We start from the raw sequence: 21,306 nt of genomic DNA on the forward strand, positions 1-21,306 counted from the left end.
GAGAAGTCCTTAAAGGTACACTTGTTTCATATTTTTTATTTTTAATTTGTGCTTTTTGGACTTTATATTATGTTTATTTGTTAATATTATTTCCCCTTGCCCAAAGAACTATCCTTTATAACGAACAAAAACAGTTGATCAAAACAATCAAAATTATCTCATTAGATTGAGAGTGCTAGGTTCTGCACCTTAACTCACCACCTCTCTACTGAGAGAGGAAAGTTGTGTTCATCTTGTACTCTAGAGCCAAGGTTGGTTGTTGCATTTAACTTAATTCTAATGTTTTTTGTGTTGTTTTCATTTAAGTTCTTATATTCCCTATTTATATTATTGCCATGATTCTCTTTCCTTTGCCTCAGTTCATACTTGTCTTCACATGTTTCTAATTTGCAACTATCCATTGTTTCTTATAGCTTAATACTATTCAATTACATTTATATACCATAATTGTTCATCTATTCTGTAGTCAATGAACACTTTTATGCAAAAACAAGTTTTTGCTACAGCAAAGTCTGCTTTGCTATGAATATTTTGGCATATATGAGACCTTTGTTTAGATTAGATCCCAATTTCACATATAGAAATAAACAGATGTCTTTGATTATCTCCAGTTCACAGACTGTATTAACAAAGTGATAGGGAAAGTGTGAATTGGTTTGATTCAAAAGAAATAAATGTAAATTCTGAATCCTCATGTTCTTCACTACTTTCAAGAATATTTCAATGCCACTGGACAACTTTCTTAAACTAGAATTTAGTAGTAAATTAACCCACCACCCCCCTTGCCATAATACAACATAAAACAGTTCTGGACCCAAATGTACTCCGAGACACTGACCTAGAGTTTAAATACTTTGTCCCCCTTGAACCTATGTGCACTTGCAAATATCTCTTCCTTGTTGTGAAAGTGTTTAAAATGATTATATTATGTTCTTACTCCACCACTACACTTCTTCCTTGTTCTTTGCCTCTTTCCCTCCTCCCTCCCTCCCTCCCTCCCTCTCTCTCTCTCTCTCTCTCTCTCTCTCTCTCTCTCTCTCTCTCTCTCTCTCCCCCCTTTTCTCCCTCTCCTCCCTCCCTCCCTACCTCCTTCCCATTCTCAACCAGGAGATACACAATGTGGGTGACTCATGTGTTTTATCATTTCACCACACCAATCTATAGAGTTTTTTCCAACTCCAGTATACCGCAAGAGAATGGAGTTTCATATCTTGAATAACAAAGCACTCTGTAGACATTGGATAATAATGGTTGCAGCAATCAGATGTTTGACGTACTTTGCAGAACAGAGCAAAATATAAAAACATCAGTTTTAACTTTTAGTAGCGACACTTGGTGGCGCTGCAGGCTAAGGTGGGGGAGACACTATGTCTCTGCAGACCGGTTTCTTAGAAACTGTGAAACAGACTAGAAGACTGGGACAAAGGCAGAGGAAGGGACATTATTAGCTGGAGCTGGGAAAGGATACAAGCCTGGGCCCTGTGCTGCTCACCAACGGTTTAGAACCTGTCAAATAACTGTGACTCACAGAATCAGGATCTAATTTGAGGCTCAGCTGGGCAATTCAAGCTGAAAAGGAGGCAGCCAAAGGAACAATGGAGCCCGAAAGAAAAGCAATTCTACCGCAAAGGCAAGTCCTGTTTCTTGTTTTTTTGCTGTGGGTGTCTGAGGCCAGCTGCGAGCTGGGGAGGTTTTTGGTGGCGGAGGAGACTGAGATCGGCTTCTTTGTGACAAATGTAGCAACGGCCTTGGAGTTAAAGTTAGGGGATCTATCAGCCAGAGGGGCCCGAATCGCTTCCAAAGGAAATAAGCAGTTTTTGCAGCTCAACGGTGAGACCGGAGATTTGGTCCTAAAAGAGAAACTGGACCGGGAGGAGCTGTGCGGCTCCGTGGAACCCTGTCTGCTGCCTTTCCAGATCTTACTAGAAAACCCTTTAAAGATATTTCGGGCTGAGCTTCGGGTGAGAGACATTAATGATCATTCGCCCGTGTTCCTAGAATCAGAGATGCTTCTGAAAATCCCGGAAAATAGTATTCCCGGTACTGTTTTGTCTCTGAAAAACGCCGAAGATTTGGATGTAGGAAGTAACGCTGTGCAGAACTATACCATCAGCCCCAATTCCCATTTCTATGTTCAAACTCACAGCCGCAGTGAAGGCAGGAAATTCCCAGAGCTGGTGTTGATCAAAGCTCTGGATCGTGAGGAGCAGTCGGAACTTACACTAACCCTCATGGCCATAGATGGTGGGTCCCCGCCCAGGTCTGGGACGGTTCGCGTCCGCATAGCGGTTTTGGACGTTAATGATAATGCTCCTGTATTTACTCAACCTAGATATGAGGTTCGGATCCCTGAAAACAATTCCATTGGCTCCCTGGTCGTCACCGTCTCTGCTAGAGACTCAGACGCTGGAAATTACGGAGAAATATTGTATTCGCTTTTTCATAGTTCTGAGGAAATTATGAAAACTTTTGTAATAAATTCCATCTCAGGAGATGTTCGACTCGGAAAAAAGCTAGATTTTGAGACAATTCAACGGTATGAGGTAGATATCGAAGGAACTGATGGCGGTGGCCTTTCCGGGAAATGTACTCTAATTGTTCAGGTGATAGATCTGAACGACAATGCCCCTGAACTGACGATATCGTCACTTAACAGCGCCATCCCAGAGAATGTGCCCCAGTCTGTGGTGGCTGTTTTCAGTATTTCAGATTTGGACTCAGGAGAAAACGGAAGGCTGGTTTGCTCCATTCAAGAAGATATCCCTTTTACTCTACAACCATCCATAGAAAATTTTTATACCTTGGTAACAGAAGGAGCGCTGGACAGAGAGAGTAAGGCCCAGTATAATGTTACAATTACTGTCACGGATTTGGGGTTCCCAAGGCTCAAAACTATGCACAACATCACGGTGTTCATCTCTGACATCAATGACAACCCACCAGTATTTACTCAGACAGCATATACACTCTACCTCAGGGAGAACAACAGTCCTGCCTTCCACCTTGGCAGTGTTAGTGCCAATGATAGGGACTCAGGGACCAATGCCAAAGTCACCTATTCACTGCAGCCTCCAGGGCCTGAAAATTTATCCCTCTTTTCCTATGTCTCCATCAATTCAGACAACGGACATCTCTATGCTCTGAGAGCCCTGGATTATGAAGCCATCCAAACTTTCCAGTTCACTGTGAGGGCGACTGATGGAGGCTCCCCAGCCCTCAGCAGCCAGGTTCTTGTTCAAGTCATTGTCCTAGATGAAAATGACAACTCCCCTTTTGTGCTGTATCCTTTGCAAAATGGGACAACTCCCTGCTATGACTTGGTGCCCAGGGCAGCACAGCCAGGTTACCTGGTGACCAAGGTGGTGGCTGTGGATGGAGACTCAGGGCAAAATTCCTGGCTTTCCTACCAACTGCTAAAAGCCACAGACCCAGGGCTCTTCACTGTGTGGGCCCATAATGGGGAAGTACAAACAGCAAGGCCCATCAGTGACAGAGATGCCATCAAGCAGAGTCTCTTGGTGTTGGTGAAGGACAATGGGCAGCCACCTTTGTCCACAGCAGCCACACTGAACGTGCTCTTGGTGGATGGATTCTCTGAACCATATATAAAGCTCCAAGAATCTACCAATGAGCTGGTCCAGACTGATTCTCTCACTCTCTCCTTGGTAATTTCTTTGGCTTCTGTCTCTTTTCTTTTCTTATTCTCCATCATTGTGTTCACTGTACTACATCTATGGAGGAAGAAAAGAAAAGCTTCAGACAGCAGCCACTTTGTGCCCAGTGGTCCCTTCCTAGGCCATTTACTGGGTGTCAGTGGCACTGGGACTCTGTCCCACAGCTACCAGTATGAGGCATGTCTGACCAGTGGTTCTGGGACTAGTGAATTTAAGTTCTTGAAGCCAATTATCCCCAGTGTCCCTGCTCACAGTGATAGCAAGGATTCAGAGGAAATTACTACCTTTCAGAATAGCTTAGGCTTAAGTTAGAGATGATTTCTCCTGCCCCCCCCAATAATTCTATGAAGAGCAATTCTTTTTCTCTGCTTCTGAATGAAACTTTAAATAATTTTAAGGATTTGTTCTTTATGTGTTTTCCAAATTTTAGGTGTTCTTTTCCACTTTTGTATAATAAAAATTGAGCATGTCTTTCAGAACATGTCCTTCCACGGCATTACTTGTAAAGGATTTTGTGTGTAATATTCCTTAAAATCTACTTCTCCTGTGTATAACCAAATTCATCCTCAAACAAAGTACATTTCAACTATCAGTGAGCATGTATGAGGCTACAGTTTCTTTCTAAGCCTTTTTACTCACCTTTAAATGAGTTCAGTTACACACAGCTTATGTATTTTAAAAATCTCCTGAGTTTTCTCTTGGCTATTTCTATTTCCAGTAATTGCTATGAAATAGACTATATTTCCAGGCCCAATTTTAGTTACTATGTAAGGCCATTATTTTCTCTTGTTGTATTATGCATTCTGATGTAGCAGATGCCCAGTAGGTTGAGGATTTTTTCTCCTTTTTTGTTAGGATTTGTTAAGTCATTTTCTTCTCAAATGTAATATTTTCATCTGATTCTATGAAGATATACTGCATTCACCAAGTGAGAAAATATATGTGAACCACATCTCCTTTCCTCTCAATCTACCATTGAAAGAACCATATACTGGAAGGGTGACTATAGCTATCTTTATGAAACCAGAGGAGAGTGCCCTCAGCTAATTTCAACAGCACACGTACTTTATAAACTATTTCCTGTCCCTCTGAAGTTCTTGATAATTGATTCAATTTTCCTTTGCAAGTGTAACTGTGGCAAGACTCTTCTACTGAGACAAGTGATGATGCCACAAGCAGATAAAGAATATCACAATTATGTCTGTGGAGTAGCGGGGTAGTTTTGTAGGAGAGAATGAAAGGGAAGAGTGTTGGAGTATTCCATGAATGGTTGTTTTCCTTTTCATTTGATGTTGTTTTTCATTACTTCTCTACTCTTAGAAAATATTTTATGCCTATCTAAAACACTGTGTGCTTGAATTTGTTTACATGTCCCGAAACACACATGAGAGAACATTCATTTTGCAAGAATCAATAGGTTTTAACCATTTTTACCGGACTGAGCAATCCTTGTGTTATTTGATTGAGACGCTTGGCGGCGCTGTCGACCAGGAAAGAGACGAAAGGAAAATCCCAGAGCAAAACGTTCAGTAGCATTAGCGTCATTCCTTGTTGAAAAGCAGCCGGGTCTGCAGCACATTTTCAGGCTCTGCCTAAATCCTGAACTCTGCCATTGCAAACGTTGTCGTAGCTGGAATCTGAGCAGTGGAGTCCTGTGCCCATCCCGCAGTATTTGCTGACTTGGAGCCACCACAGCAGCACCGCTGTGTTTAGTCCCCAGTTGATGCGGAGAGACCGTGATGGCGCCAGCACCGCGGGAAACGATCAGGCAAGTTCTCTTTGTCTATATTTTTCTTTATGGGGGGTTCCGCGTGGCGTGTGAAACCATTCGCTATTCTATAGCTGAAGAAATAGCGATTGGCTCCTTCGTGGCTAATTTTGCAAAGGACCTGGGGCTGAATGTGAAAGAGCTGCGCTCTCGGCAAGCTCGGCTCGTTGAGGACGGTAATGGGGAGCATTTCTTATTGGACCTGAGAACAGGGGAACTGGTCACAAAGGACAGAATAGACCGGGAAGAAATATGCGCCCAGATGGACGAGTGCATCGTCCGTTTTGAATTACTGCTGCAAAATCCATTGAGGTTCTTCCGGGCTGAGGTGGTCATTTCTGATATCAACGATCACTCACCTGAGTTCCCAGAGGATGAATTCATTTTAAAGATCCCTGAATTGACTACCATTGGAACTCGCTTCCCCCTGGAAAGTGCCCAGGATTTAGATACAGGGAAAAATACCCTCCAGAACTACACGCTCATTCCAATAAGTGAGCTCTTTGTTTTGCAAACCCGGGAGGGCAGCGATGGCAGCAAGTACCCGGAGCTGCTCCTGGCAAAGGCCCTGGACCGCGAGGAGCATCCAGAACTCGAGTTCGTACTCACGGCAGTGGATGGAGGAATCCCGCCCAGCTCGGGAACCGCCAAGATCCGTATCGTTGTTCTGGATGCAAATGACAATGCCCCAGTGTTCTCGCAGTCTCTGTACCGAGCTACTGTTGCAGAAAACAGTCCAGTAGGCTTTGTAGTGACTATTGTATCTGCAGCTGACTCAGACCAAGGTAGTAATGGAGAAGTGACTTACTCATTCAGTCAAAATGCCGGCAAAGGTCATCGTGCTTTCCAGATTGACCCTCTGACAGGGGAAATTCGCATCTCCAAATTTCTGGACTTTGAAATGATTGAGAAATATGAACTGAGTGTTCGGGCCACTGACGGAGGGGGGCTATCCTCGCACTGTAAAGTCCTCGTGGAGGTGGTGGATGTGAATGACAACCCTCCTGAAGTGACAGTGACATCTCTTTCCACTCTACTCCCTGAAGACTCTTTATCTGGAACAGTGGTGGCCCTTTTCAGCATCCGGGACCGGGACTCTGGGGACCATGGGAGAGCATCTTGCTCCATTCCGGATGACATCCCCTTCATCCTGAAACCGACTTTCAGCAATTACTATGAGCTAGTGACAGATACAGCCTTGGATCGGGAAAGGGTTTCCAGCTATAACATAACGATCACTGCTGTAGACTGGGGGTCTCCTAGTCTTTCAGCTTGGGAGAGTGTCACGGTGCAAATATTAGATATCAATGATAACCTTCCTCTCTTCAACCAATCGTCCTACACTATGTATGTAACTGAAAATAACAGACCTTCCCTGATGATTGGAGGCGTAAATGCTACTGATTCAGACTCGGGGCAGAATGCTAAAGTGACATATTCTATCTGGTCTGAGAACAAACATTCTCCCTTTTCATCCCCATTCATTTCCATCAATTCAGAAAATGGACAGGTCTACATTCTGAAGACTCTTGATTATGAGGAAATTAAAGACTTCAAAGTGACCGTGCAAGCATCAGATTCAGGGTCCCCTTCCTTAAGCACTAATGTCACAGTATATGTAGTCATTGTGGATGAAAATGACAATGCTCCAGTTATTTTATATCCTATGCAGAACCACTCTTCTTCCTACAGTGAACTGATCCCCAGGACGGCTGAAGAAGGTTACTTGGTTACTAAAGTTGTTGCTGTGGATGAAGACTCAGGTCAGAATTCCTGGCTTTCCTACCAATTGCTCAAGGCCACAGACCCTGGACTGTTCATTGTATGGTCCCATAATGGAGAAGTTCGAACTTCGAGGACCATCAGCGACAGAGATGCTATCAAGCAGAAACTCATTATCCTTGTAAGAGACAATGGTGTCCCAATACTCTCTACTCCTGCAACTCTAGACCTTCTTCTAGTAGATGGCTTTTCAGAAGCCCATATGCATGTCCCAGATTCCACTGAAGAAGAGAAACAAGATAGCACATTAACTGTGTATTTGATTATTTCACTGGCTTTAATTTCCTTTCTTTTTCTAGTTTCTATCATAATCTTCATAATTATCAAGGTATATAAGAGGAAACAGCTGAAGGAGAGATCCCATTGTGCTGGCCATTTTGATGATGTCAGTAATTTCCCAAAAAATTTAGTGGATGTTACTGGCACAGGGAATCTCTTTCAGACATACAAATATGACATGTGTTTAACAGATGGCTCTGGTAATAGTGAATTCAAAATCCTCAAGCCTGTTATCCCCAGCCTCCCACCTCAGCTGGAGAACAGTGAAATATTCCCTGAAGGGAATTAAAGCTTTTCCCAAGATTGATGCAGAGGAGAAAGGAAAATAATGAGACTTTGATCTTGCTTTATGTGTTTTCCAGAGTAAGATAGGGAGAGGATTGTATGAAGATTTCCATATAGTATAAGCTTGACCCTATGTAGTCTTTATATCATTGCTATAATTACTATTGATTATGGGTCCTCTTTTTTGAAAGCATGTTTTACCCTTTGTAGAGCTATTTCTTAACTGTGTAATTTTAAAAATTTCTTTTAGAAACTACCATACATAATGGGCAACTTTTGGAAGTACAATGTATGATCATCTCTAGCTCTTGGGCAAGCAATGATTATTTATATGCTTTAACATTAGTGTAGTACACAGAATGCCTAGAATAAATCACAGAAAGATTTTGCATTTAGAAAGGAAAAAAAGAAATGATGAAAATAAAAGTTTTTGTAATACCACAATGCTTCTTTTGAACTGTCTAGACTAATTGTCTTACATGTTACATCCCTGAAGAGTTGGAAGATGTTTGAGGGAATGGTTATGGTTTTTAAATACTGATGTGTTCTATTAAAGATTTTATTTCCAATATGCTACATTGGTTCTTATACATTATAAATTTAATTTATAGAGAAAATTTTGGAAGGCTCTTCAAATAAGAAGTGAAGGCTCATGCATAACACAAATTCCTACTAGTGATATTAAGAATAATAATATCCATGAGATAGCAATACTGTTTCTACCGACCTCAAATTCTCCAACACTAGAGCAATGTTCAATTCTTCTCCCTTTCATTCCACACCATTACTGTGTGCTAGTTATTTTCTTCTGCAAAATTTTTGTGAGTTGTTTCTTCTCCAGTCCCATAGACATAACCAACTGCATCATGTCTAGTCTGCTACAAGATCTCCTAATTGGACTTCTAGAAGGAAAACAGCAAAACTAATTTGCTGATGCATGTCTAAATGATGAATCCATACACAATAGAACCTAATCATCTATCAACACACATTTTAGGCCCCTATTCATTACATTATCCTGTGCTTGCCACTAAGGAAGACACAAGGATAAATATGATAAAATCTCTATCTTTAAGTGACTGACAGTCTAGCCAGGGAAAGATAACACACATATGACTGTATTAAAAAAAAATACAATCAGTTTCATAAGATCAAAGTTGCAAAGCTGGAAGGGACCATGTACATAATTTTGTCCAACTTCCTTATTTTACAAATGAGGAAACTAAAGCTCAGAGAGGTAAAGTGACTTTCTCAAAGTCATTCAGGTTGTAAGTAATAGAGCCACACAAAAATAAAATGGTAAATTCATAAGAAAAGTAAAAAAGAGTTGTGAGATCAAATTAGGGGATGACCCTGAAGAACTAACTGTATTGGCAAACTGAATATATCAGTTTAGCTGATTTGATCTTGTTTTTATCATGACATGCAGAGTCAGCAAAGCATTTTTAAGAATAGTTGTTACAGATTTCCATTAACCAGTGTCTAGGATTTTATTATGCACATAGTAGATACCTATTAGATGTTTGTTAACTTTAATTGTCATGAGCTTTGACATGAGAATCTGACTTTACTCCCCTTCTTACACACACCTTAGTTCATATTCCTCATCACTTGTTACCCCACTCCTCCCATATGTAAGCCATTACATCACTATTGTGCAATATTATTATTTATTATCTTTGTCAAATCATAGCTTTTCCTTTCTACAAACTCTGAGGCCTTTATTGCTCAACCTACACCTTGTTCCATTTCCTCCAGCAATCTCCAAGGACCAAGTCAGGAAGGTCATTGCATGTATAAAGGGGTTGGAGTGAGAAAGACAGGCTGGAAATGGAGAATGTATATCAGTGTTACCTTAAAATCAGATCCAGTATCTGCAGCATTAGGCAAAGGAATAGTTCATCCCTTCCAGACTAGCAAGGTTCTGATTGTCTTACTTTGCATTTGACCCATCTGCTCCACCTGCTCCAAGTCCTCCTTAGTACATTTTAGACTCAATTACTTTGTGGCCTTCTCTCCCATTTCATCGTGGTCCCCATCGCTGGCTTTCTATTCAGTCCCTCCTGCTGTTGCTCTTGGTGGTTTCAGAACCATCTCATGTAGGTTTATACATTCCGTAGTTGTCACCTTCCCAAATAACTTTAGGTTCATCCTGTAATCAGCAGCCCCAACATTTGTCAGAATATAACTTTCTTAATACTTGTGTGTATGCCTTTATAACTCAAATTGGTTGTATGTGTTTGTCTATAATTTATGTTTGTAAATTTTTTTCTTTTTAAATTTTTTTTGGTGCTCTTTTAAAAAACATTCCTGTCATTTCCCAATGACTCATCTTGCCTCCATAGACCTGCTCCTCATAGCAAGTAATCCAATCAATCAAAACAAATCTACACATTGGCCATCTGAAAATGTATTCCTCATTCCACACCTGTAGTCCAATATTTCTTTGCCAAGAAGGGGTAGGCATGCTTCATTATTAGTTCTCTGAAGTTCTGACAACTGGACACTGTATTGTTGCATGTTCTGAAGTCTTTCAGTGTTGTTTTCCTTTACTCTGTTTTGGTCATCATGTAAATTGTTTACCTCATTCTGCTCAGTTCAACTAAACATTTCTATTTGAATATCACTTAATGTACTTAACATTCTAAAATGGCTCCCTTTTGATGGAATTATCTGTATTTGTCTGAATGTAAGCAGAAGAAGAAGAACTAGCAAAAAAAAACTACTAGGAAAGTAATGGGTTTGATAGCAGAAGACCTGCCATTCACATCTCAGTTCAACAACTTAGTATTAGTGTGACATTGGGCATTACTTTTTTTCCTTGGGGCCTCAATTTCTGCACTTGTAAAGTGAAGAGGTCAGACCAGATGAAATCTAGGTTTGCTTCCAGATCTAAATCTGTGAAAAATTCTATAATCCTACCAAACACCCTGAATGCTATAACTTCTCTGTTCTTGAATAATAAAATACCTTTTCTTTAAAATATAAGTATCAAATGCTATTGCCACCAGTTTTAGGAATTAATTCTTTTAATTCAGTTTAGTGAACTCCAAGAGAGAACTTAATCCATATATTCCATGATCACCTGACTCCCCAGTCAAAATGTACTTTCTAGTCTACTAGACTGCCCCAGTAGACAACTTTGTTTCATGAGGATAAGAACCATTAAAATCTGTGTTGGACCTAATGTTTATTAATTTATGAAGATTTATGAATAAATTACAGCTACTTAATATGAAGGCCACTTCACATAGTGGTTAGGATGCTGGTTTTGGAGGTGGGAAAACCATTTGTTCAAATCCAGCCTCTGACACTGTATATGGAATCTTAGGCAACCACCACGTTTCTCAGACAACTCTCTAGAACTTATCTGATAAATTATCATGATAAATTGATTATTTTCTGGGCTAGTGAAAAGAATCCCTATAATGATGAAATCATAGATTCTGTCAGAAATTCCATATAATATTGGAGAGAACAGGCTCACAAGAAGAAAGATGTCAATGACTACAAATCACATTAAAATTATATTGAAGGAGGATAGAATTTTCAAGTGGAAAGAATTAGTGAATGCAAAACAAAATAAAAAAATAATGTGCTGGTCAGTACAGCTTCTTATTTTGATTTTCCCAGGTCTAGTACTGCAGCTGTAACCTAAGGAATTGAAAATAAAGAAAAAATAAGATTTAATAGGAAAAGTGGTCCCCTATTTACCTTATTTAAAGATTAAAACTCAGTCATTTGAGTGTGCTGAGGTCCTTCAAGTGGATCACACTGGTAGCCTCTTATACAAAGGACACAGTGGAACTGTGGGAGTGGAACATAAATGGTACTGTGATATCTTGCTGAAGCTTAGAACAGTCTAGGCCAATGTTTTGATCAGTACTCAATTCAGATATGTCAAGACAATAGTGATGCGTTATGACACTTCTATAACATTCACAGTAGAGACTGCAAATGGGACCAGAGGGAGCTTGAGAAGAGACAGAGAAAAGTACTATTTCTAGTTTTCCCTTCTTCTCAATCATGCAATCAATAAACATTTATTAAACACTTACTATGTGTCAGGGACTGTGCTAAGCTTCTTTATGTGAATAGAGATATACCTCTATTCTTAAGTGAATGACAGTTTTTTGAATAATGCAGTACCTAACCAGATTTATTTCAGCCTCATTTGACCTGTTAGAATGGTGGTCATGACATAAATGAATCTCTTCTCCTCTTTGAGCATCTGGAATTCTTACCTGGGTGGGAAGTCCTGTTTGACTAATGTCAGGAAGGAGCAGAATGGTTACCAGAACTTGTGATAGTGTCTGGTTTTCCTAAATGTTCAGATGGTATTTAACTATTTTGCATGCTATAAATCTAACAAAAAAGAAGGGTAAACTCAGACAGTTTCAATAGTATCTTGCTGAATGGACATCCAGATCCCTCTGCTCATACCTCCCAAGAAATTTTTTTTCCCCATAAAAGTCCTTGGTCTTGGCCTCTTACTCTCTCATCAGTTTTTCTTGTGATAGCCTACCCCAAAACAGACCAGATCTAACTAATGAAAACAGTTCTGGTTCAAAAATAAACCTTGAGGGAATGAGCTATTGTTGTTGAGACTGGCTCACATGTCCATAGTTTAAGTTTAACATTAATAAATCAGATTAGCTGAAGGTCACAAGCAGTCCACTGCCCTTCTTTCAAGGCAAGGGACAAAATGTTGTAAAGTATGCAGTATATCTTCCCTAAGCCTGATGTATTTATAGGCACCAGTCTTAGATAAGTATGGTGGTCCTCGATACTTCAAAACTTGTATACTAGTTCACATTTCTGCTTACATTCTATCTTTTATGGCCACACTATACACTACTGAAATTTTCATATTCTGAAGTTACATTACACTATTTAATCAGTTCTCCTTCTAGTCCTTGAGGGAATACTATTCTTTACTATTGAGGTTCTAGGCTCTCCTTAGTTTTATTAAAAAAATATGAATAAGGACTAGACTTGTGGTTTCATTAGTACAGAGAACTCCTAGGTATGGAAACTCTCTCTACAAATACAGGCCAACACCTCCTGTGCTACTTAGAGTCTCACAGAATGGGCTAGAGCACTAAGAAATGGAGTGAGTTGCCCAGGGTCACACAGTATATATATTTCCAAAGTTGAACTTTAACTCAGGTATTCATAGAGTACATGATCTACAACATATTGTGAGGATCTTCTATGAAAGATTTGTGAGAAAACATGACAAAGAATAACACAGGATGAAAAATTGTGTGGGGGTGAGACTAAACAGTGATGAAAGACAGTGATGGAATTCCTATCAATAAAGCAAACCATGAACACATAAAAGGACTGAAATAAAAACATGATTCTTAGAGAAGATATCCTCTTACAATAAAGAAATAAAGTTCTCTGCTTTTACTTAACCTGGCCTAAATATTAAAAACAACAGCAACAACAACAACAACAAATAAGTATTTTGAAGTATCAAAATGCTACTGAATTCCAGTTTCTTATCAATAAAAGTCTGAATCAATATAAGTTGAATTCCCCTAAAGAATGAAGGACTTGTGGTCAAATAATAACTAGAGTCTCATTTTGATAATGGAAGCCACACTTTTAAAAAGAATAAAAACACAAAATATAAGAAGGCTATTTGATTTCATTAGCCTTGGTGTGGGAAGACCCAACAGCAGTTCAAATAGCAATTGAGAGAGAGAGAGAGAGAGAGAGAGAGAGAGAGTTGAGTAAGCTTTGTAGAGATTCAGTGACTTGCTCTGTGTTACACAGCTACTGTCAGAGGTATTTTAGCCCAGACTTTCCAGTCTCCAAGTACGGTACCCTAGCTGATTTATCCACTTTGTTGTGCTGCTGTATCAAAATAAAGCAAAACAGAAAAAAACAAACCCAGAAATACAATCTTAAAACTTGCCTGGTCTGTAACAACCTCCCCTTCCCCCATATGATACTCTGTTCTATACCTCTCTAAAGCCCTTATCTGGTAATACTGTGTATTATAGCTATGGCATTTGTGTCTTGCCCACCCCCCTACGTTATCTAAGTTTTATTACATGCCCACACACACACACACCTCAGAACACAGTGGACATGTAATAAATGCATTCGTATTCATGTTGAATGAGCAAAAGTAAGGATTAAGAATTATCAACAACAAAGACATTAATGCCTTGCCATTATCAGTAAAGGCTCTGGGTGTCGCTATTCTACCAAGGACTGAAAACAGGCACCAAGAGATACTCTCCAGGGTTATGCTGATAGAACAGGATTGACTTTAAACAATACAAGCTGAATGTGAAGGAGCAATCTCAGTGACTGGAGTGGGCTAAAACCCTAATCCCAGAGATCAGCCTTGGGGGCATAGAAACGAAAACAAAACCGGAAAAATAAAGGCATATCTTCGAAAAAACAGGAGGTGGCACATCCTGAAGATGACAAAGGGAGTTCGACCGAGGCTCCGAGACTGCAAGGGGCAAATCCTGCTTTGCTTTCTCTTGGGGACCCTGTGGGAGGCCGGGTCCGGACAGATCCGCTACTCGATTCCCGAGGAGATGGAAAAGGGCTCTTTTGTGGGAGACATCTCGAAGGATCTGGGGCTGGAGCCACAGGAACTGTCCGAACGCGGAGCTCGCATTGTCTCGGGAGGTAAGAAGCAGCATTTCACTCTGAATTTACAAAACGGTCACTTATATGTCAGTGAGAAAATAGATAGAGAGAGAGCATGTGGACAAATCCCTCAGTGTCTGATGACTCTCCAGGTTCTCATGGAGGAGCCAGTAAAGCTGATACAGGCAGAAGTGGAAATCTTAGATATAAATGATAATTCGCCCACCTTCCCTGTGGAGGAAATTTTGTTAGAGATCAGAGAAATAACCTCGCCAGGGGCCCGCTTTCATCTCCAGGATGCGCAGGATCCCGACATAGGCAACAATTCTCTCCAGAATTATCTACTTGGCCGCAGCACACATTTCAGCCTCAATGTGCAGACGAAAGCTGGTGGTACCAAATATGCTGAGCTGGTATTGGAAAAAGCTCTGGATCGGGAGGAGCAAGCTGAGCACCAGCTCCTCCTCATAGCCACTGACGGCGGGGATCCAACGAGAACCGGAGAAACCCAGATTCGGATCCGGGTGTTAGATGGGAATGACAATGCGCCCATGTTTCAGCGCTCTCTCTATGAGGTGAGCGTGCCTGAGGATGTACAAACGGGCACAGTGGTGGTCAAGGTGCAGGCCACGGACCGTGACGAAGGTTCCAACGCCGAGATAATTTATTCGCTAATAAAGCTCTCTGAGGCCTCTTCCCTGATGTTCCAAATCGGGTCCACTAGTGGAGAGCTCAGAATAGTAGGAAGACTGGATTTCGAGGCGGATCCGTTACATGAACTGGAAGTGCAGGCCATAGACGGAGGAGGACTTTCTGCACTGGCCCATATTTTACTTCGAGTGACAGATGTTAATGACAACCCTCCGGAAATCACCATCACTTCCCTTTTCAGTCCAGTCCCAGAAGACTCTCCACTTGGGACTATAATTGCCCTTTTTAATGTCCATGACAGAGATTCTGGAGAAAATGGGCAGATCCGGTGTGCGATTTCCAGACAAGTTCCTTTCGAGATTTCACGTTCATTTGATAACTATTACAGTTTGATATCCAGCGAAATACTGGACAGGGAGCAAATTCCAGACTACGATATCACTATCACTGCGGAAGACAGAGGGGATCCACCCCTGACTTCAAACCAAGTGATACAACTGCAGGTGTCGGATAAAAATGATAATCCCCCAGTATTTCACCAAAGTCACTATTTAGCTTATCTCACGGAAAACAATTCACCTGGAGCTACAATATCTTCTCCCAAGGCGAGTGATGCAGACAGCGAAGATAATGCCCGAATCATTTATTCAATTGCCAACGCGACTTTTCAGGGATCGCCTCTTTCTTCCTATATTTCCATCAACTCTGAGACAGGTGTCCTCTATGCTCTGCGCTCCTTCGACTATGAACAATTCAGGGAGCTACAGCTGAGAGTGACAGCTAGAGACTCTGGGGACCCGCCTCTCAGCAGCAATGTAGCCCTGACTCTGTTCATCCTGGATCAGAATGACAACGCCCCGGAAGTCCTGTATCCTGCTTTCCCTACAGATGGTTCTAGTGGGGTGGAGCTGGCCCCGCGCTCTGCAGAGCCAGGCTACCTGGTGACCAAGGTGGTAGCAGTGGATGGAGACTCTGGCCAGAATGCCTGGCTGTCCTACCGTCTACTGAAGTCCACAGAGCCCGGGCTCTTCTCGGTGGGATTGCACACGGGTGAGATAACCACTACCCGGGTTTTCCTGGATAAAGACTCCCTCAGCAAACTCTGATAGTAGCTGTCACAGACAATGGGGAGCCTCCTCTTTCTGCCACTATCAGTGTTACAGTTGCAGTGGCTGACAGTATCCCTGAGATCCTTTCAGATCTCAGCAGCCTAACGACCACTGAATTTCCAAATGACTCCAGTCTAACATTCTACCTGGTCATCGCAGTAGCTGCAGTGTCCTGCCTATTCTTTTCTTTCATTATCCTGTTATTGGCACTCCGGCTTCGAAGGTGGCATATGGAGCTTGGATCAGCAAGTACACATCTGGAAGGTGTTCAAGCCTCCCAGTTCCTGGGCATAGATGGAGTACAAGCATTCCTCCAGACTTATTCACACGAGGTTTCCACTACCATTGACTCTCGGAAGAGCCATTTAAAATTCTCAGCAAGTAATTCACAGGAATTTACCAGTAAGCAAAGATCTGATCAAAGAGAATCTATTATGTCTTGGGATGCCTGCAATAAAGCAAATGAAGAGCAAGCCTTCATTAAGGTGGGAATCTGCATTTGCAATTTTTAATTTTGGGAATTTTAATATTTTAGTGTGTTTCTCCATCAATGTGAAAGTATTCTCTTATGAAGATGATATACTCCATAGATCTATGTGTTTAATCGTGAAATAGTTTAAATGGGGCATTTGTGAAAAAGCCATGACAACAGTCTTCATTATATCTCACTTATGTCACTGCTTTAGAATTTTAGTGTAGAGTGTAGGTATTTTTAGACAGACACAAATCTTTTACTTTTTTATGACACAAGTTAGGCATCAAAAGGGAGAAATTATTAAAGGAAAATTATGAAGACAGGATTTGGTGAAATTTGTTTCTAAGGTGACAACATCATACTCAACAATCATTTACTCGAGTACCACTATGATAACAATAATTACAAGCATAGGTTTATATTTGTTTTACATCTGTGATAGCATTTGATGATCATTCTATGAGGAAGACAATGTGCTGTCAGTCCCACTTTTAAAGAGCCATAATTCATATTTATATAACACTTTAAGGTTTACAAAGCACTTTCCACGTAACTATGTGAGGTAGGTAGTAGTGGGTAACATTGCTACCATTTTATAAATGGGAAAATGGAAGCTTACAACATTAAAATTTATCCTATATAGTTATACATCTAGTACATGGCAGAGACTAGATTCTAACCCCAGATCTTCAGATCTCGTTGGGTACTATCTACAAGAGGACTGCTAGGTACTAAGTATCCAGAAAGATCTAAAATATTGCAACAATGAAGTCCCAATAACATTCATTCTTCATACATATAAGCTGGTCTTAGATCCCCAATCCTGACATATTCTGCATGCAGTGATCTCTCAAAATCAGCAAGAATCTTGAGATATTGAATACACTAGTGGCCAAAAGGGCACCATGGTCCATTGACTCCACACTTGGAGGGTGGACACTCAGTCTGATTGTCATTATCAAATTGAGTCACTGGGAGCATAGCTACCAAATTTAATGTGAAAAAAAGGAGATAATAGAGAGCCTCTTCACTTTTTCTCACAAAATTAGACGAAGAATACTTAAATATATTTGGCAAAGCTGAGTTTTCTGATCTACAATTTTAGTACTTTTTAGTTTAATGTGAAGAATAGGCCCCAGTGAGGGGGAAAGGAGTTTTTGGAAACAGATGGCTTCCTATATTGGCAAACTTGATAAGATGTCTGTCAAAAAGGCTGATTTCTTCTATTCACTCACAACCATACTGATCTCAAGTTGCTAGGGTTGTGCCAGCCATGAAACTTTTGAGCCACCCAATCTTTGACTGCAGCCATCATCAATGAGAAAACATGGTTCAGTACTAGAAAGTCTCATGTGAATGTCCTACTGTCAGAATAGTCATTCATAGGAGAAACTGAAGGAGATCCAATGATTTGAAAATAAAATATCTTCACCTTCATTGTACTAACCAAAAACTACTACAGACCTGATTAAGCTTAGACAATGAGCATTATAGCCTCTCTTTAAGTTTAATATTTTCTCCTTTTTTTCCCCTTCTATCTTCTTCCTTTGCACCTGTATTGCTGCACAAAAGGATGGGTTACTGAATGGGGCATGTTTAGTGAAAGGTATCATATTTTCTTTATTTTTGATAGGAATGTTTCCTATGTCCAGGAGGGACCTCTTTCTCAAGAAAGAGACTCACATATGAAGTTCATTCATTGGGGCAGCTAGGTGGTGCAGTGGATAGAGCACCAGCCCTGGATTCAGGAGGACCTGAGTTCAAATCTGGCCTCAGACACATAACACTTACTAGCTGTGTGACCCTGGGCAAGTCACTTAACCCCATTGCCTAAAAACAAACAAAAAGAATAGAAAAACTATAAACATAACAGATCATATTAATAAAAAACCAATATCATGATTAGGCGCAGCTAGGTGGCGCAGTAGATAGAGCACTGGCCCTAAAGTCAGGAGGACCTGAGTTCAAATCCGGCCTCAGAACAAACACTTGACACTTACTAGCTGTGTGACCCTGGGTAAGTCACTTAAGCCCAATTGCCTAAAAAAAATGAAGTTCATTCACTATAAATAATAATTATAATAATAGCAATTATTATTACTGTTATGTAGCTAACATTTTTACATACCTCTTACAATGTGCCAGGCATTGTGGCAAGTGCTTTACAAATATTATTGTATTTGATCCTCACAACAGTTCTGGAAGGTAGATGCTATTATTATGCCCATTTTACAGATATGGAAACTGAAGTTAAGTGACTTGCTCAAGGTCAAGCTAGTATTGATCTGAAACCAAATTTGAATCCAGGTCTTCCTGTCTCCAGGCCCAGTGTTAATCCACTGCACCACATAGCTGCTTAGACTGTAATATTTAAAATCAGTCTCAGGGGATATAACATTAAAGATATCCCAAGTATTGAAAGTTTACAACACTCTAAGGTCTGTGTCAGAGGCGAATAATTATTATATCTCCTTGCTTTGGAGAATTTGTTGTTCATTCCATCCCATTGTTATATACTACCCAGAAATCAAGGTCATTTGAAAAGATAAAGGTGGAAATTTTTTATGGGAAAGTTCTCAATAGACAACTTCAATGAAGATCTGTAAAATAGGTGGTGCCATTTTGACTATTCATTACTTACTTTATGATTGAAATGGAAAGAATCAAATCAGTCACACAGCATAGAAAAGATTATCCATTTTATGTTTAAGGGAATTCATTGAATTTGGCAGTTCTGATACACCATTAACAAATGCATCTTGAGTACTTTAAGGATCTCTGATTCTTCCGTGGTGGTATACTTTCACATGGACATATGGTTGTGCTGTTGTTCAGTCATTTAGTCATGTCCAACTCTTCATCACCCTGGGGACCATAGCACATCAATACTGTCCTTGGGGTTTTCTTGGCAAAGATACTGGAGTGATTTGTCATTTCCTTTTCCAGTGAATTAAGGCAAACAGACGTTGAGTGACTTGCCCAGAGTCACAAAGCTAGTGAATGTCTGAGGCCCCAGATTTGAAGTCAGGTCTTCCTGACTCCAGGCCCAGGGCTTCATTCACTGAGCTATTTAGCTCTCTCCACAGGTATGGTTTTACTTCTTGGTAACTTAGTAGATCATCTTTGTGAATCTGATATGGCCAAAAATCACTCTTGAAGCCAGTCTGATGCTAAGCTTCTCTGAACTTAACTAGATTGGGCCTCAGACATCCGCTCCATCACCAGTCTTTCCAACTTGGTAAAACCCAGCAGAATTTTCAGAGCATTTGAGAAGCCCAGGATCATCTCTCTCTACACTATCAAAACTTTAAAAAGAATAAAGCATCTTGAAGATTAAGGTGGATGATTTTATGCCTATTATTTATTAAGAATCTCACAACTTCTAACATGCAGAACAAATCATTGTATGTGAAATGTTTTCAGAAATGGATGAAATTATGGCTATACACTCTGGATTTTGCTGTTTACCAATGAGGAAGAAGAATGAACCAAGACCAAAATCAACTTTCTTCACTACAATGGCATCAAATAAAAGGCATAATAGTTCCCAAGGAACTAAATTAAATAAATCTAAAAGCACTTATTAAGTGTTTTCTGTATGCCAGGAATGAGATAGGTATGGTCAGAAGAAATAATTTATCTTTGTCTCCTCTCAGTCAGGAATATATAACAAATGGGAAACAGAAGAATCATGGTAAGAGAACTGTTATTCAGATTTTAAAATAGATCTTCAAAGTGGGAAAGTTAATGTTGAAAGCAGCTTAGATTTGCAAGATGAATTATAAGCATTAGAAGTTCAAGCTAAAAACATCAGTGAGTTGTTGACAAAGTTTGACCTTCTTAGACAAGCTATTGAGAAAATCTCAGTTTCATATGCAATCTTCTTTTTTCTGTTCTTTATGTATAGAAATGTTCACTCCTTTTCTGATGTTGCTAGTATTTGTCAAATTCAGAATAACCAAAATAATTTTTAAAATAGACTACTGATAAAGAAAAGAGAGAAATTATGGAAGATAAATTAATTTATGTAAAACTTGATATGAGGCCCATTAAACAGGATCCAGAGAGAATTTAAGGTTGAAACTTGGAGTACAATGATCATTTAAAGACTGAAGGGGATCTGTTAATATTTGTATATAACAAATTATTTTCTACATCAATGACAATGGAACCACCACATTTAGACATCACCTTATGAAAAAGTCAAAATGGCACTACAGAAAACAATTGGTAGAACATCTGGGCTAGAAAAAGCAGTCACATTGGAGATCTGTTTCAGTGTATCTAGAAGAGCAGAACATACCAAACAATTGGGAAAAAATCACTTATGTTATGACTATTGAAAATAGTCTAAAAGACATCAGATTCTACTGACCCAGAAACCTATATGTGTGTGTGTCCACACACAAACATATATATAAATGCACACACACATATGTGAAGATACTGAACTACTAGAAAATGTCATTGATTTTGTGATCATTAAGAGTAATTGGTCTAGGAGGCAGCTAGGTGGTGCAGTGGTTAGAGCACTGGCCCTGGAGTCAGAAGGACCTGAGTTCAAATACAGCCTCAGACAATGGACACTTACTAACAGTGTGACCCTGGGTAAGTCACTTAACCCCATTGCCTAGCAAAAAAAAAAAGAATTTGTCTAAAGGCTAT

The 21,306-nt window shown here is 40.1% G+C and overlaps 3 protein-coding genes and 1 pseudogene across 3 annotated transcripts in view; all 4 read left to right on the top strand.

Annotated features, from left to right (window-relative positions):
* The first annotated feature begins 1,071 nt into the window (after window positions 1–1,071).
* LOC110220900 (protocadherin beta-3-like) lies at window positions 1,072–4,359 on the top strand. The gene has a single exon (XM_021005164.2). The coding sequence runs from the start codon at window positions 1,596–1,598 to the stop codon at window positions 3,984–3,986; it is 2,391 nt and encodes a 796-aa protein (XP_020860823.1). The 5' UTR covers window positions 1,072–1,595; the 3' UTR covers window positions 3,987–4,359.
* LOC110220901 (protocadherin beta-16-like) lies at window positions 4,013–8,361 on the top strand. The gene has a single exon (XM_021005165.2). It carries the CDS (start codon window positions 5,414–5,416, stop codon window positions 7,790–7,792), a length of 2,379 nt encoding a protein of 792 aa, XP_020860824.1. The 5' UTR covers window positions 4,013–5,413; the 3' UTR covers window positions 7,793–8,361.
* Window positions 8,362–13,977: 5,616 nt separating this feature from the next.
* LOC110220873 (protocadherin gamma-A10 pseudogene) lies at window positions 13,978–16,585 on the top strand (annotated as a pseudogene).
* LOC110220871 (protocadherin gamma-C4) overlaps window positions 16,586–21,306 on the top strand; it is a 215,327-nt gene continuing 210,606 nt past the window's right edge. Inside the window, exon 1 of the mRNA XM_078150494.1 lies at window positions 16,586–16,651. Coding sequence (XP_078006620.1) covers window positions 16,601–16,651 — 51 coding nt within the window. The 5' untranslated portion in view covers window positions 16,586–16,600. The remainder of the gene's footprint in view (window positions 16,652–21,306) is intronic.

Source organism: Phascolarctos cinereus, unplaced genomic scaffold (genome assembly GCF_003287225.1).
Source record: "Phascolarctos cinereus isolate Bilbo 61053 unplaced genomic scaffold, phaCin_HiC Scaffold_2;HRSCAF=192, whole genome shotgun sequence".
Taxonomy (NCBI): domain Eukaryota; kingdom Metazoa; phylum Chordata; class Mammalia; order Diprotodontia; family Phascolarctidae; genus Phascolarctos; species Phascolarctos cinereus.

Bases quoted from the DNA above. Each gene is read 5' to 3' on its own strand.
- LOC110220900 (XM_021005164.2), top strand. From the start codon at position 1,596: ATGGAGCCCGAAAGAAAAGCAATTCTACCGCAAAGGCAAGTCCTGTTT.
- LOC110220901 (XM_021005165.2), top strand. From the start codon at position 5,414: ATGGCGCCAGCACCGCGGGAAACGATCAGGCAAGTTCTCTTTGTCTAT.